Source organism: Mustela erminea, chromosome 13, assembly GCF_009829155.1.
Source record: "Mustela erminea isolate mMusErm1 chromosome 13, mMusErm1.Pri, whole genome shotgun sequence".
In the NCBI taxonomy this organism is placed as follows: domain Eukaryota; kingdom Metazoa; phylum Chordata; class Mammalia; order Carnivora; family Mustelidae; genus Mustela; species Mustela erminea.
Window position 1 is genome coordinate 91,356,927 of NC_045626.1, and position 13,250 is coordinate 91,370,176.

General features: G+C 61.9%; 1 protein-coding gene across 3 annotated transcripts in view; it reads left to right on the forward strand.

Moving 5' to 3' along the window:
* Positions 1–13,250, forward strand: part of ADGRD1 (adhesion G protein-coupled receptor D1) — a 123,565-nt gene that overhangs the window by 97,853 nt on the left and 12,462 nt on the right. For all 3 annotated transcript variants that reach the window (XM_032309835.1, XM_032309836.1, XM_032309837.1), the window contains 4 exons: positions 1,378–1,489; positions 3,774–3,927; positions 8,381–8,447; positions 9,107–9,173. In XM_032309835.1, coding sequence (XP_032165726.1) covers positions 1,378–1,489; positions 3,774–3,927; positions 8,381–8,447; positions 9,107–9,173 — 400 coding nt within the window. The remainder of the gene's footprint in view (positions 1–1,377; positions 1,490–3,773; positions 3,928–8,380; positions 8,448–9,106; positions 9,174–13,250) is intronic.

A 13,250-nucleotide genomic window follows, 5' to 3' on the forward strand; every position in this document is an offset into this window, starting at 1 on the left:
TGAGTCATCCTCCTCTCTCTCCTGCGTCCGGGGAGGTCTGGACCCTTGGACAGATGCCAGTGCAAGCCTGCCCCACTTCAGCTGCCCGCTGGGCATGTGTCCTCGGGAGGCGGCGAGTGCCTGGCCTCGCTGAGAGCCTGAACGTGACGCATTCCAGCTGGACAGCTGCTCCAAAGTCAGCTTTCGTCTTGAGATCCGGGGTGCAGGGAGGGGTTGGGGTGCTGGAGAAGGGAGGAGGGAGGCAGGAGGGGCTGTGGGATTGGAGGGCACCCTGCTTTAGTTCCGCTGGGAAGTTCCATAAGGGTGTTTCTCGCCCTTGGGCTGGTGAGAGCTTGACCAGACCAGGAGGACCCCTACCCAAAGACAAAGCCACAGCTCTGTAGGGGTCCCAGGTATCCACTGGAGAGGCAGGAAGGCCCTTTCCCAGGAGGCCCCTTCCCCTCCTGGCTGAAGCCACATGTAGTCAGAGCTCAAGGGAGTCTGTGCCCTCCCGGAGAGGGTGGAAGCTGAGGCCCTCTCTGAACTGGGATGGAAAAGTGGAGTGTGCACTATCCATGTGGGCAGACGACTTCGAGGACATGCCGGCCGCTGCTCAGGGCTGTTGCTTCATCCAGGATGGGGCCCCTCCCTGGAGGGGGTGGGGCTTGGGAGATTTTCTCTCCTCCACGATCCGCTACTGCAGAGGATATGATGCTCTGGCGGCTCCTTCTAGACCCCAGCACCCCTCCACCTGCTCTGGTTCTCTGAGGACCACCTGGGCCCCAGCTTGGCTGTGACTGTGGGCTCCCGGGTCAGGCCGTAGCACAGTCTGCAGGGAGAGGCCTTCAGCTCCTCAGAACTCCAGGAACCGTGGGGGACAGGGGTGGCGGCAGCCGAGCCACCAATGTTGAGCTGAGACCTCAGTTCCTTGGTTCCCTCATCCCCAGCTCTGCTCAGGAAGCCCGCCACAGCCAGGCGGGCAGCTCTGAGGATAGGACACAGAGTGGGCGGGGATTGGGGGGCCAGGAGTGCACACTTCTGGGCCAGCGGAAGTCCTCTCCTAGGGAGGCACAACTGGTGTGAAGGCCACAGCCCGGAAAGGACTGGGGTGCGTGTAAGCCAGACAAGGACATGGTGAGCGGCAGCAGGAGCAAGGAGCGGGTGCAGTCAGCCAGGGCCAGAAGGGGGAAGCAGGACGCAGGCTGTGCGGGGCCGAAGCCGGTGGAAGTTGCTGGTTCCTTTCCTAGAGCAATAGGGAGCCACTGAGGTGTGAGAGTGGGGAGTGATAGCGTCTGCATGGGCTCCATAAAAGGCCTCTTTGGCAGCCCTTGGGGGCGTGGCAGGGAGCAGTGGTGGCAGCGCTGGGCCTGGGCCTCACCCCTGCCCCTCTGCCCTCAGTTCCGTCAGCACCATCCGGAACCAGCGCTACCACATCCACGCCAACCTGTCCTTCGCTGTCCTGGTGGCCCAGACCCTCCTGCTGGTCAGCTTCAGCTTCAAGCCCGGCACGGTGAGTAGCCCCACACCCGTCCCTCTCCTGCCTCCCTCTGGTGTCACCGGGGCTGACGCCGGCTGGATTCTTCAACTCAGAATTCAGGCCGCATCCCCCAGACAGTCGGGCAGGGGCTGGTCCGGGAGAGGCCCCGGAGACAGCCTGGCTGAGCTGGGACCTCTGCCCACTGCCGCCCATGGGCTGTGTCAGCTCGCGCTCTGGGCGTGATGGGGTGCCAAGCGTGATGCGGACAGGTGACACAGACCAGCCCTCTGGTGCTGGAAGACAGGCCCGCGGAGGCCGTGCTGTCCTCACCTCCTGCTTCTGGATGTGGGAGCGGGTGACAGACGACCCTGGCAAGGGTCGGTCCCCTGCAGTCTTGCTTTTCACGGCTGCATGGACCTCAGACCCCCAGCTACTTCCATTTGCGGAGGGTGAGGTCGGGCGCTGCCGGCAGGGGAGTGTGAAGACCCAGGCCCACCTTCTCCCTGCCCTTTGTACTGGGGACCTAGGAAGTCTTAGAACCCCAGAAGGGTGAGGGCGAACACTGAAGTGGCTTGGGGATGTGGTTTTAAACCCAGCTGGTGGGAAGGAGAAGCAGACTCGCGCTTGCTCCCACCAGGAGAGGAGGCGGCTCTGGGGAACAGAGCAGCAGAGGTGGGCGGTCTTAAGACACACAGGATGGGCTGAGGCAGAGTGAGCTCTTCATCCTATGCTAGCGGGGGTCGGCAGAGCTTCTGGTCCTCTCTGCCGAGGGGTCCTCAGCCCCCACCTGCCGGTCCTGGGGCCGCTACGGAGGGAGAGCTCCACCCTCCTGGGCTGCAGGGTGGTCCTCCCTCGCTGGTTTAGGGGCGCAGGGCGGCATCTAAAGATCCCCGCATGGGCGATGGAGGGATCGGCCATGTGCCAGCCGTGTTCTCTGGATGCGTCTGCCCTCCGCTTTCCTTAGAACGCGGATTTGGGTTTGTAGCTCTGGGTGCGGCCAGAATTCCGGATTTCCATCAGGCCTCCGGAGGATGCAGATGCGGCCGGTACAGTGCCGAACCCCTCTGGGAGGGATGGGGTCCCACCGTGTGCCCTGGGGGCCGGTCCCAGAGCCGCTGGTGGGCGGTGGCGCCCCTAGGAAGGGGCTGCAGGGACGAGCACTGGGCACGGGACACCTGCCTGACACACGCCCGGGGCAGATGAGGGACCTCCAGCTGCACCTGGGAAACCAGGTGCCAGGGACACGATGCTGTCCTGAGAATGAGCTGGTATCTCGGGGAGTCTGAGATGCAGAGCTTGGGGTGCCCAACAGAAATCACGCCGTAGCTGGGGCTCTGTCTTTAATTCTTTAATTTTTCTCTCTTTTTCATTATTTTAATTTTTTAAAAAAGATTTCCATACATTGAATTTGTATCCTGCAATTTTATTGATTCATTTATTAGTTCTAGTAATTTTTGATGGAATCTTTTGGGTTTTCTTTCTTTCTTTCTTTTTTTAAGATTTTATTTGACAGCAATCACAAGCAGGCAGAGAGGCAGGCAGAGAGAGGGGAGGGGGAGAAGCAGGCTCCCTGCCGCCGAGCAAAGAGCCCCACGCGGGGCTCCATCCCAGGACCCTGGGACCACGACCTGAGCCAAAGGCAGAGGCTTTAAGCCACTGAGCCACCCAGGCGCCCCATTATTTTAATTCTTGAAGGTGTTATTTAAACGTATTATTATTTTTCCTCCCTCCCATCATGGCGCCCCCTTCCCGGCCCCACGTGGATACGGGCTCTGCGCGCCAGACCCGGTACAGGTCGGGTTTGGGGACCTACTGGCAACTGCCTGGCACACGTGTCCGCGAAGCCCCAAGCTCGAAGGCTGGCTCCCTGGCGGCTCCGCCCCTTCCCCAGAGCCCACCCCATTGGGTCGGTCTGCTCACGTGGCCAGGCTGAGCCAATCCGCTGTAGAGGACCGCCCACCTCTGCTGCTCTGTTCCCCAGAGCCGCCTCCTCTCCTGGTGGGAGCAAGCGCGAGTCTGCTGCTCCTTCCCACCAGCTGGGTTTAAAACCACTTCCCCAAGCCACTTCAGTGTTCGCCCTCACCCTTCTGGGGTTCCAAGTCTTCCTAGGTCCCCAGTACAAAGGGCAGGGAGATGCTGATGCTCTCTCCTGAGCCAATCACTGTGCCAGAGTCGCAGGTCCCATCCAAACTGTGGGGACTAGAAAGGGAGCTTGGGCCCCGGCCCTTGGGGGGGGGGTGAGGCACGTGACCCAGGATGCCAGGAACCGCCCATGGCTCACACCCAGAGAGATGGCCCTCTGCGTCTTTGATCCTAGGTCCCCTGCCGGGTGTTGGCCATGTTCCTGCACTACTTCTTCCTGAGCGCCTTCGCGTGGATGCTGGTGGAAGGGCTGCATCTCTACAGCATGGTGATCAAGGTCTTTGGCTCAGAGGACAGCAAGCACCGCTACTACTATGGGATAGGATGGGGTAGGTGGGGAAGGGGTGGGGCGGGAGGGGGTGGGATGGGGCAGGAGGGGTAGGTGGGATGTGATCTTTCTTCATAAGACATACTTCCAAGAGGCCAGATACTCTTGGGCTTGGACAGGCTTTTCCAAATCACATCCGTTCCCATGGAGAGTGCGCTGGAGTTGTCGGAGCTAATGGTCTATTTCCCCCATACCTGGAGGAGTCCTGGAAGCACCGCTCCGGAGCTGGGGCAGGGACGGTGGCTCGTTTGTCGGGGACGGCACACCAGCATCAGAGCATGGCCTTGGGTGGGGTGGGCAGCTCGCCTCTCGCAGTGTAGGGCCTCTGCCCTGTGAGTGCCCTTAGGGGAGGGCAGTCAGGGCTGTGTTCTCCGCGAGTCCCAGTGGGGGCAGGTCCCACACACTCTGGGCTGCGGCTGGACGGAGGAAGGGCGCTCGGATCTCTGTCGCGCTTGCCTGGGACGGTTTCCACAGGAGCCGGCTGCCCACCCCTGTGAGGTATGTAGCTCCAAGGGGACCAGTGCGGGGAGGCCGGTCCCTTTGGGGTGGAGCAAGTCATGCTTGAGTCATGGACCCGCTGGTATTACCAAATTTAGTAGGTTTTCTTGAGTCAGTTTTTCCTGATTTGTTGTCTGGCTTTAGGAAAACTTGCAAAGATTTTCAATGGTTGGGGTTTCTCTAGGCTAATTTTCACCAGTGAGGGTTGTCTCACTGAGCGGTGCGCCCGTGGAGCCGCTCGTGGCTTCATTCCAGAAGCCCCCTCCCCACTGACTTGACTCCGTGAACTTCATCTTGCCCACCCTACCCCGAGGGGTCCCTGCTTCCTGTCAGCGTGGGCAGAGCGGCCGCGTCACTGACCGCTGCCGTGACTGCATCTGCAAGGAAGCGTTTCTGCAGCACCAGCGACCTGCGGCTTGTTCCTGGTGCGCCTCACAGGGCTTGACTTCGCACAGCCCTCGCGCACGGAGCCTATAAACACGTTGACTCTGCTTTGAGCTGCTCGATGTAATGTATCTGGGGTGAGGCAGTACGTTCTGCACCCTCCCGGCTTCTGCGGCCGCCTCCCTTAACCCCACTGCTGGGGCCACGCAGGGAGCAGCCCACGGCGGCCAGGATGCCCCCCACCCGCCTGTGAGCACCCCTGCAGCCTGCGCCCGCCTGGGCTCTTATTCGGTCAGCGGAATTAAAGGAAAAAAGATGGAAGATTTTAATCAGTATTTAAATATTCTGAGATTTTATATAAATCACAGGGATCTTTTGAAAAGTGCGGCCCTCTGGGAACCCCGAGTTCACAGTCCTGTTGGACGGCACAGTCTGGACTGTGTAGCTTCTCACCCCGGCGTCATCCTTGCGGGTGGGTGTGTGCGGCCCAGGTGCTGCTGTTTGCGGGGGGATGGGGGGAGCCCAGGGTCGGGCCCATCACCTTCCCGCAGGGCATGTCCTCAGGACTCAGGAGCTGCCTCTCTCCGTCTGACTGGGTAGAGTTCACTCTGGGCGTCCGTCACGACAGCACGCAGCAGGGCCCTCTCAACCTTCAGGGGCTAGTGAGGAAGGAGCTGGAGGCTGACCCCGGGCGCAGGGAGACCACCCCACGGGGAGTGCCTCTTGCACAGAGGCCTTGTCCTCCAGAGCCCGCCTCTGGCCTTGAAGCCGAGTTGGGGGATGGAGGCATCACATCAGGAACATATCTTGAGGTTTTGCGAGATGTCAGGCCCTAGGCTGGACTCGTAAGGTGACTGAACCGTGATCCCTGTCCCCGAAGTGTCCCCATGGGAGCAGGAGAGATTGGGAGGGATGTCTGAGAGTTTGCACATCCCGCTGCAGATGTGCGTTTCTGATGGCCGACTCAGAAGTGAGGGGTTCAGCTTTCTCTGGAGAGGTCCCACTCGTCCCGGGCACATCCTTGGTCGTGGTTCATGGCGGCCTCTCTTCCCTGGGCTGCTTGGCGCTCCAGGGAGCAGGGCCAGTGCCGGGCCACAGGGTTGCCAGTCAGGCAGCCGCTGAGCACTGTTTGCTGTAAAGCCACACACCTTTACTTCCCGTTTCTGTGTCCCTGGTGGCCATGGCTGTGGGCGGGGCTGAGCTCGTGGCAGCCCCACGAGGAGGGGTCGCTGCCTGGAACTGCTGCTGGGCGCTGGGGGAGGGGAGGACGCGCAAGGACCTCACACTGGAAATGAAATACTCAGTCTGGAGAGGCACACTCACTTCTGTCCGCACTCGGGACCCTAGTAGGCTCCCTCGCGCCCAGAGAAGCATCTGGAAGAGTGTGGCAGGTGGCACTGGCCCTCGGGCAGGAGGGCAGGCCACTTGTCTCCAGCCTCCTCTCGGCCCTTCTTTGTGAGGCCTCCGCCCCTGTGTCAGGTTTCCTGGTACCCGCTCCCTGGGCTCTTTGCTCTGTCCTGGCCGGTGGCTCCCACGGTCCCACCCTGGGCTGGGGAAGCACCACCGCTTTCCAAAGACAGCGCGTCCTCAACTCCACGCGGTTTGTGTCCACGCGCCAGGGCCAGACAGACCCTGAACTGTCTGCAGAAGCAGGCCATGTGCCCGCACGGCTGCGGGGACCGGAGGTGGCGGTGACGGCCACAGCAGAGGGACTGGAGTTGGCTAACGACAGTGCAGATGATTACAGGGACTGAGCTGAGCCGTGGAACGTCTCGTCCCGTCATTCACACACGGGCCAGAGCACAGATGGGGAGCAGGGAGCTCCGCCCTCCGTTTCCGCAGGGAGACCTTGGAGACTCAGAGTGGAGACTTCCTTGAGGCCACAGAGTGGGTCTGGGGTGCCCTGGGAATGGACCCAGGGCCCAAGATTTTCCTCCTGGCTCCTACCTGCCTCCTCATCCTCCCACCTCTGAAACATTTCTTCTTAAGAACACACACACTGGGGCACCTGGACGACTCAGTCGCTGAGCATCTGACTCTTGGTTTTAGCTCAGGTCGTGATCTTAGGGTCCTGGGATGGAGCCCCATGTTGGGCTCTCTCCCTCTGCCCCTCCCCCACTCTGGGTGCACCCTCTCTCTCTCTCTCTCAAATAAATAAAAGCCTTCAAGAAAGAGAAGAGTACACACTTAGTCACGTGCTGGGCTCCGCCATGTGCCTCAGAGACGGCAGACAGAGGGGCTGCCTCTGCTCAGACAGACGCTTCTCCCACTGCCCCGTGGGGTGACCTGGGATACCAGGAGAGGGGCACAGGAAGAAATGGTGAGGGAGCCCCCAGCATTGCGTTTGAGATCAAACGAGCTGTGAATGCAGAAAAAGAACCTTGGACTCTTCCATTTTACCCCAGGCAGCAAAGATGCCAGCCGCAGACCCGGTGGACGTGGGCCAGGACTGGGGAGGGGTGTGTAGGCCTTGACCACCAAGTTTGAAACCCATCTCCAGCAGTCCTTGCCACAACTGGAACCCACCAGGATGGGGCCTCTGTGCCTGCTTATTGTTCTGTGGACCCAGAGCAAGGGTGGCCCTCGGCCTGCGCTTCCTCAGTGAAACCGGGGTGTCTCGGTGGTGCCGTTGGGGTGCTGGGTGGCTGCCAGTGCCCGGGGCTTAATGCTCCCCCCACTAGGCCCCTCACCATCTCAGATGCCAGGTGACCCTCCCACACCAAATGAGCCAGGCAGAGAGGATGCCCTGTGACATTTGTGGACATGGAGGGCCCCAGGGAGGTGCTGCTGGGCTGGAGTCAGGCCCCAGGGAGCCGGCTCGCTTCCTGTGGCCCTGGGTCCATCCAGGCAGGAGCCCCAGGCGTGCAGCACCAGGAAGAAGTCTGCCTTCTCTCTTCTCATGTTCACCTGTGGGGCACTCATATGACAGCAGGCCACGGTGAGAGCCCCCTGCATGGCCGCCTCTCCCCAGAGGCCAGTAGGTCCCCTCTGTGGAGGCGTGGACGATTTCTGTAATGCATTTGAACTAGTTAGGTGTGAGAGCAGCAGATCAGAGATAGACCAGCTGTGCAGGAAACTCCTGTTCATGACTGTTCAGACTGAAGCTGGAAAGGCCGGGAGCCGCCGCAGGAGGCGCGCAGGCACAGCCCGGGGCGGGCTTCCCTCTCCTTCCTCTGGGGCCTCAGCGAAGGCGGGGCAGGGGGTGTGGGGGACTCCTGTGTGCTCACCACCCCCAGCCTCTGCTCTGGGAGTGAGCAGAACGCAGCCTGGTTGCGAGGAGCCAGCCAGCAGGGGACAGGTCCCCTGATGTCCTTGCCCAGGCCCCTTCCACGGCAGGGAGCAGGCAGAGGAGAGGGTTCAGAGGTCTGCGCTTGAGTGCGGGCGCTCGTGGGAATGGGAGGGTGAGGGTGAGCGTGAGCGTGAGTTGGCCCTCGGTGTAGACTGAGGCTCCTGGAGGCCGTCTCAGCACTTCCGCTCACAGTTCACACCCACCGGGGGCAGGGGAATGAATGACTGAGGAATGCGGGGTTCCAAAGCCAGCGGCCATGATTTCCTGCTCTCATTGTCCACAGGTTTGCCTTTCCTGATCTGTGTCATTTCAGTGTCATCTGCTATGAATAGCTACGGAACAATTACAAAGTAAGTCAAGGGACGCATCCTTGTGTTTGGCAGGAGGGAAAGACCGCTGTTGGGGGTGTCCGGGCCACTGCCCTGTCTTCCCGTGTTGTTCTGGGGGTGCGGCCTGTCTCTGTGGGGCTGCCCCACCGAGGCCCTGGGGCAGGAACAGCCCCAGCTGAGCCCAGGCACTCTCCCCACAAGCAGAGGTCCAGGGGCCTCGCTGTTTCCCAAGAGGATGGGAGCAGAAAATCCCCCTCAACTTAGAATTCTCAGAAAATGTGGGGGAGCCCAGCCATCTCGTGTGCAGTTGCCCCCTTTGGGAGCCCGGGTTGGCCACGCACCTTGCAGCGGGGCCACTCAGGTGCCTTTCCTGGAAAGGTCACCTCCTCAGAGCAGGGCCCAATGAGCATCTCACAGATGCCGTCCCTTGCCGCAGGCATTTTGTGTGTCCTGGTCCTAGAGGTGTCAGGGGAGGAAGGGGGGCAGACAAGCACCTGGAACATTCACCCCAAGAATGAGAGGCAGAAATCATGGTGGGAAGGATGCAGAGATATCTGTGGGGGTGAACAGTGGTAACCTGGCTGCTCAGATAGGCCACATAGTGGAAAAAGATACTGGCTTGGCAACTGTTCTGGGCAGAGGAAAGTGGTATGGACCTCACGCTTTGCTTCCATCCACAGCTGCTGGCTGTCCATCACCAGTGGTGCTGTCTGGGCCTTCGTGGCCCCTGCACTGTGCATCATTGTGGTAAGTCCCTGCTTGTGGGAGCAGAGGGGCTGGGCGTTGTGGGCCCTGCGACCCCATCCATAGCCTGTCACAGCACCCCTACCCCGGCATGTGATGCAGGGCTCTAGTCCCCAGATGGCACGTGGGAGGTGCAGGTGCACACAGCCTTCGAGGGGCAGTGTGTGCCGGTGGGGTCTTCCCTCCCGGGTCTCGCTCTCGCCCTGCCACCGCTGCTGCAGCAGGGACGGTCATGCATGTCTGGGAAGCAACCCCATAGAGTTCCCGACATCACGGGGGACAGAGAATGCCACCCGAAGGGCCAGTGAGCTCTCAGGCCGGCCTGCCGGGTGCTCTGCTGGGCCCAGGGCTCAAGAGAGGCTGCTGCAAGGGGTGGGGGCTCCCACTTCTGGCCGGGGGCGCCATCCTTGGATGCCGGGGGTCCCCTATGACCCGAGGTGGGGGGGCGCTGTCCTGCGGGGGGGGGGGAGGGCCCTGACTGTAAAGAGCTCTGGAATCTCACAAAGTTCTAAAGACAGCCTTTGCTTTTCTAGCTATTGTTCCTCCTACATTTCCCACGAAAGCCCTGGGTTAAGTTTCATCCTTTCTGATGGGCCTGGCTTGGAATGTTGCCCATTATGGCCCCTCGCTGCAGCTGGAGGAGGGGAGTGCTCTGATTGGCCAGCCCTCCTGGGCGTGGAGGAGAGAAATGCTCTGATTGGCCAGCCCTCCTGGGCCTGGAGGCGGGGAATGCTCTGATAGGCCGGGCCTGGGTGGCTGTGCTAACCCTGGGACTGGAGCAGGTGGATTCCAAGTCCGGGAGGAAGTTACGAGAAAACTGGGGTGTGGTTGGCACAGGAGGGGCGGCGCACAGGTGGCAGGGGCCCTGGGAGGTGCCAGGGAGCCCCTCTCCATAAGGTCTGGGCCCAGGGCCCTGGAGTCCCCAACTCAGGGGACGCCAGGTGTGGCCGCGAGGTCGTGCGGGCTGGGCCCTGTGGGCCAAGTCCCTGGGGTTCCTTGGAGGAGGGTTCCCTGGTGTCCTCCTGGGGGATCGCCTATGAAGTCAGCATTGATGACAAAGGCTCGATGTGGGACCATCCTTCTCCTAAGATGTGAAAGTCCTTTTCTGTGAAGTGTCGCCGCCTGCGCCGGGAGTAGCTGCGGGAGAGATGGTACTTGCTGTTCCGTGGAGTGGCAGCCCAAGGCGCCAGGGCGGTAGAATGACCAAATCCCGGCCTGGGGGGCCGGGGTGGGGGGCGGGCAGCGGCCTTAGTGTGGATGTCCTCCTCCTGTCACTCCTCCCCTCCCCTCCTCCCCAGGGACACAGACCGGGGGAATTCTCCGCAGGTAGCGTATATGTTGGCTAACTGAACTAACAGAAAATCAATCAGTGCCCGGTAGATAGGGAAGGCTCAGTCCTGGGAAGCATGGGGGGTCAGGCACTCGGGATGTCAGCAGGTGTCTCTTGCTTGCCCCCTGGCCCATTGCCTGTGGGCTGGCTGCGTCTGAGGCACACTCTGTCTGGCAGGGACATGTGTCCTCTAAGTGTGCGGAACAGAGCAAGGAGGGAAACTGTCCCCGGGGAAGTCCTGGAGCAGTTCTGATTGGCTGCTGTGGGTCACATGTCTGTCCCAGAGCCAGTCACTGGGGATGGAAGCAGATGACTGGCCAGGCCAGTGTCACCTGACTGCTCGGGGGCCAGAGCTGGGGGGTCCGCAGGCAGCCTTGGGGGGCTGGGGAGGAGCGTGATGCCGGTGCTCTTGTGCCGGGATCGGTGCCGGGGCCATGAGGCCTGGTCAGGGATGGCCTGTCTCTGCCATCCCATCGGGGCAGCTCTCCCCAGTGGTGCTGAGCACTGTTACCAGGAAGGGGTGGCCCACAGAAGGGCCTGCCCACACCCTTTCTGTCCCCTCCCCTCTGCGCAAATCCACATCTGTAATCTCCAGGACCCCAGGTGGGACGCCAGAACACGTGCTGTGGGGGCCAGCACCCTCCCATGCTGGGACCCTTGATAGGCTCTCCGTGTGCACCCCTGCCTCAGCACCCCCCGGACAGGCTCTCCACATGTACTACTTCTGCTGGGACCCCAGGACGTGCCCTCCATGCACCCTGGGGTGGTCCCCTAGGCCATGGCACTGGCTCTCAGCTGCTGCCCATAAGGATGTGAAGTCCTGCCTTGGCTGGGGCACCAGTGTTGACAGGGAAGGAAAGGGACACCTCCCGGATGCCGTCGCTTCAGCGTCCTCATTCACCACCCCATTCGTCGCCCCCCATCGCTCACCCGTCTGCCACCCGAGGCCAGGTGACCGCTGAGGGCAGTCCGCAGGGACTTGGACTGCTTGGCCCGGCATGGCCGGGCTCTCATAAATTCCACACCTTCCCTTCTCTCACCCTGGTTCTCGTCCCAGCTGCTTATTTGAAAGCCCATTTGACTTTGTTCCAAGTTCGCTGGCACCAGCCGGGGCTGTGGGCCCTGGTGGTTAATTAGAAGTGAAAGTGAGGAAAGAAGCTGGAGGATCTGTTGGTTCCTGCCGCGTTGAAATCCTGCGCACACAGTGCTCAAGCCTTGCCTTGGTGGGGCGGTGCGAAAGCGAGGGCTTTCCAGAGGGACTGAGCTTGGGGCACCACGATGGTGTCACCGCTGTGGACCGGGGCGAGAGTGACAGCGGGCGGCGCCCGCCCCACACCGCAGCCCGGTGGTCCCGCATCATTCACCCGGCTCTCTCTTTCTGGGCCAGGCTCCTGCTCCCTGGCTTTGGGGACGGGTGGCCCGTGGAGGTGCTGGCAAGAAAGCAGAGGGTCGGGGGGAGCGAGGCCAGGTGTCCACCCTTGGACCCTTCGTATAGGACCGCAGGTGGCCAGGGCTGCGCCATCCTCCGTAAGCCAGAGCCTGGCCACAGCTCTGGCCTCTGTGCTCCCCAGGTACCTCTGTGAGGGGAGGGGCACAGCTGACCCACATGTGCACATCTTGTCCCCAGCTCCCAGTCCTTCTGTGTCCAGGGGGAGCAGCAGGTGCTGCTGGGAGCACTTGTCCTGCGTGCCGCAGGCTCTGGTCCTCCCAGGTGTGCCCCCCCCCACCGGCCCCCAGGCCTCCCTGCACAGGAGAAGCTGTAGGAATGGAGGTACTAGAGGCCATTCCAGTTGCTGTCTCCCCAGAGTCCTCTGTGCATGAGCCTGGGACAGCCTCTCCCCAAGGGAGGGAGAGGGTCGGGGGGACGCGTCCTGAATAGGCCGGTGAGGGCCGGGGGCAGGGGCAGGGAGAGCCCCTGGGGAGATGCTGCTGAGATCCGGCGCAGAGGGATCAAGAGCCTGCCTCAGGCCGGGGTCCCGGGGGAGGAGAGAGGGGTAGGTGTGAGGGCCGTTTTGGGGAGCCGGGGACAAAGAAGGTGAGCCCATCCTGGTGCTGGGCGCAGGGCGGAAGGAGAGAGGGCGCTTGTGTTCGCCTCCCAGCCTGCAGATGGGGCGGCGGCCCGCAGAAGCGTCCCGCGTGCCCGGCAGCTTTATTGCTGCTGTTGTATCGCCCTTGGGATGCGGGACTAGCTTCAGGCGTCTGGAGATCTTGTGTGAGGGTACCTGGGACGTGTGGCAGCCTGGCTGTGTGTGGCTGGGTCTGGGGTGAGACCAGAGGAACCGGTAACATGGCCACCCAGCCCTGTTCCGGGGTGGACAATGGGGCCTCAGGGTGGGCGGGAGCAGCTCAGAGACCTGTGGTGGTGGCCTTGGGCTCCCACGTCGGGGCTGCCACTCTGGGAGGCTGGGACAACCTCGAGGGATGGACTGTGGACGGAAGAGCTTTCTGGGGGACCGGAGCTTCTGAGGAGCCTGACCGGGCTGAGCATGAAGCAGGGCGGGGCATGCCCAGCTGGAGAAGATCTCACACCTGTTCTGGAAGGGCCGAGAGGTCGGGGAGGGCTCGGGGCGGTGGATCCGAGGTCCCCCCACCATTGCACAAATGAGGGGCTCTGAGCAGGGCCAGTGTTCTCCAGGGAATGGCTTAAGCTGCAGGAGGTAACTCGGGGATGTGTGACGGAGCCTGCAAATCCAGGGCCGTCCCCTGTCCCTGGGGCTCTGTGGGGCTCGGGGGCACAGAGCCATGGCTCC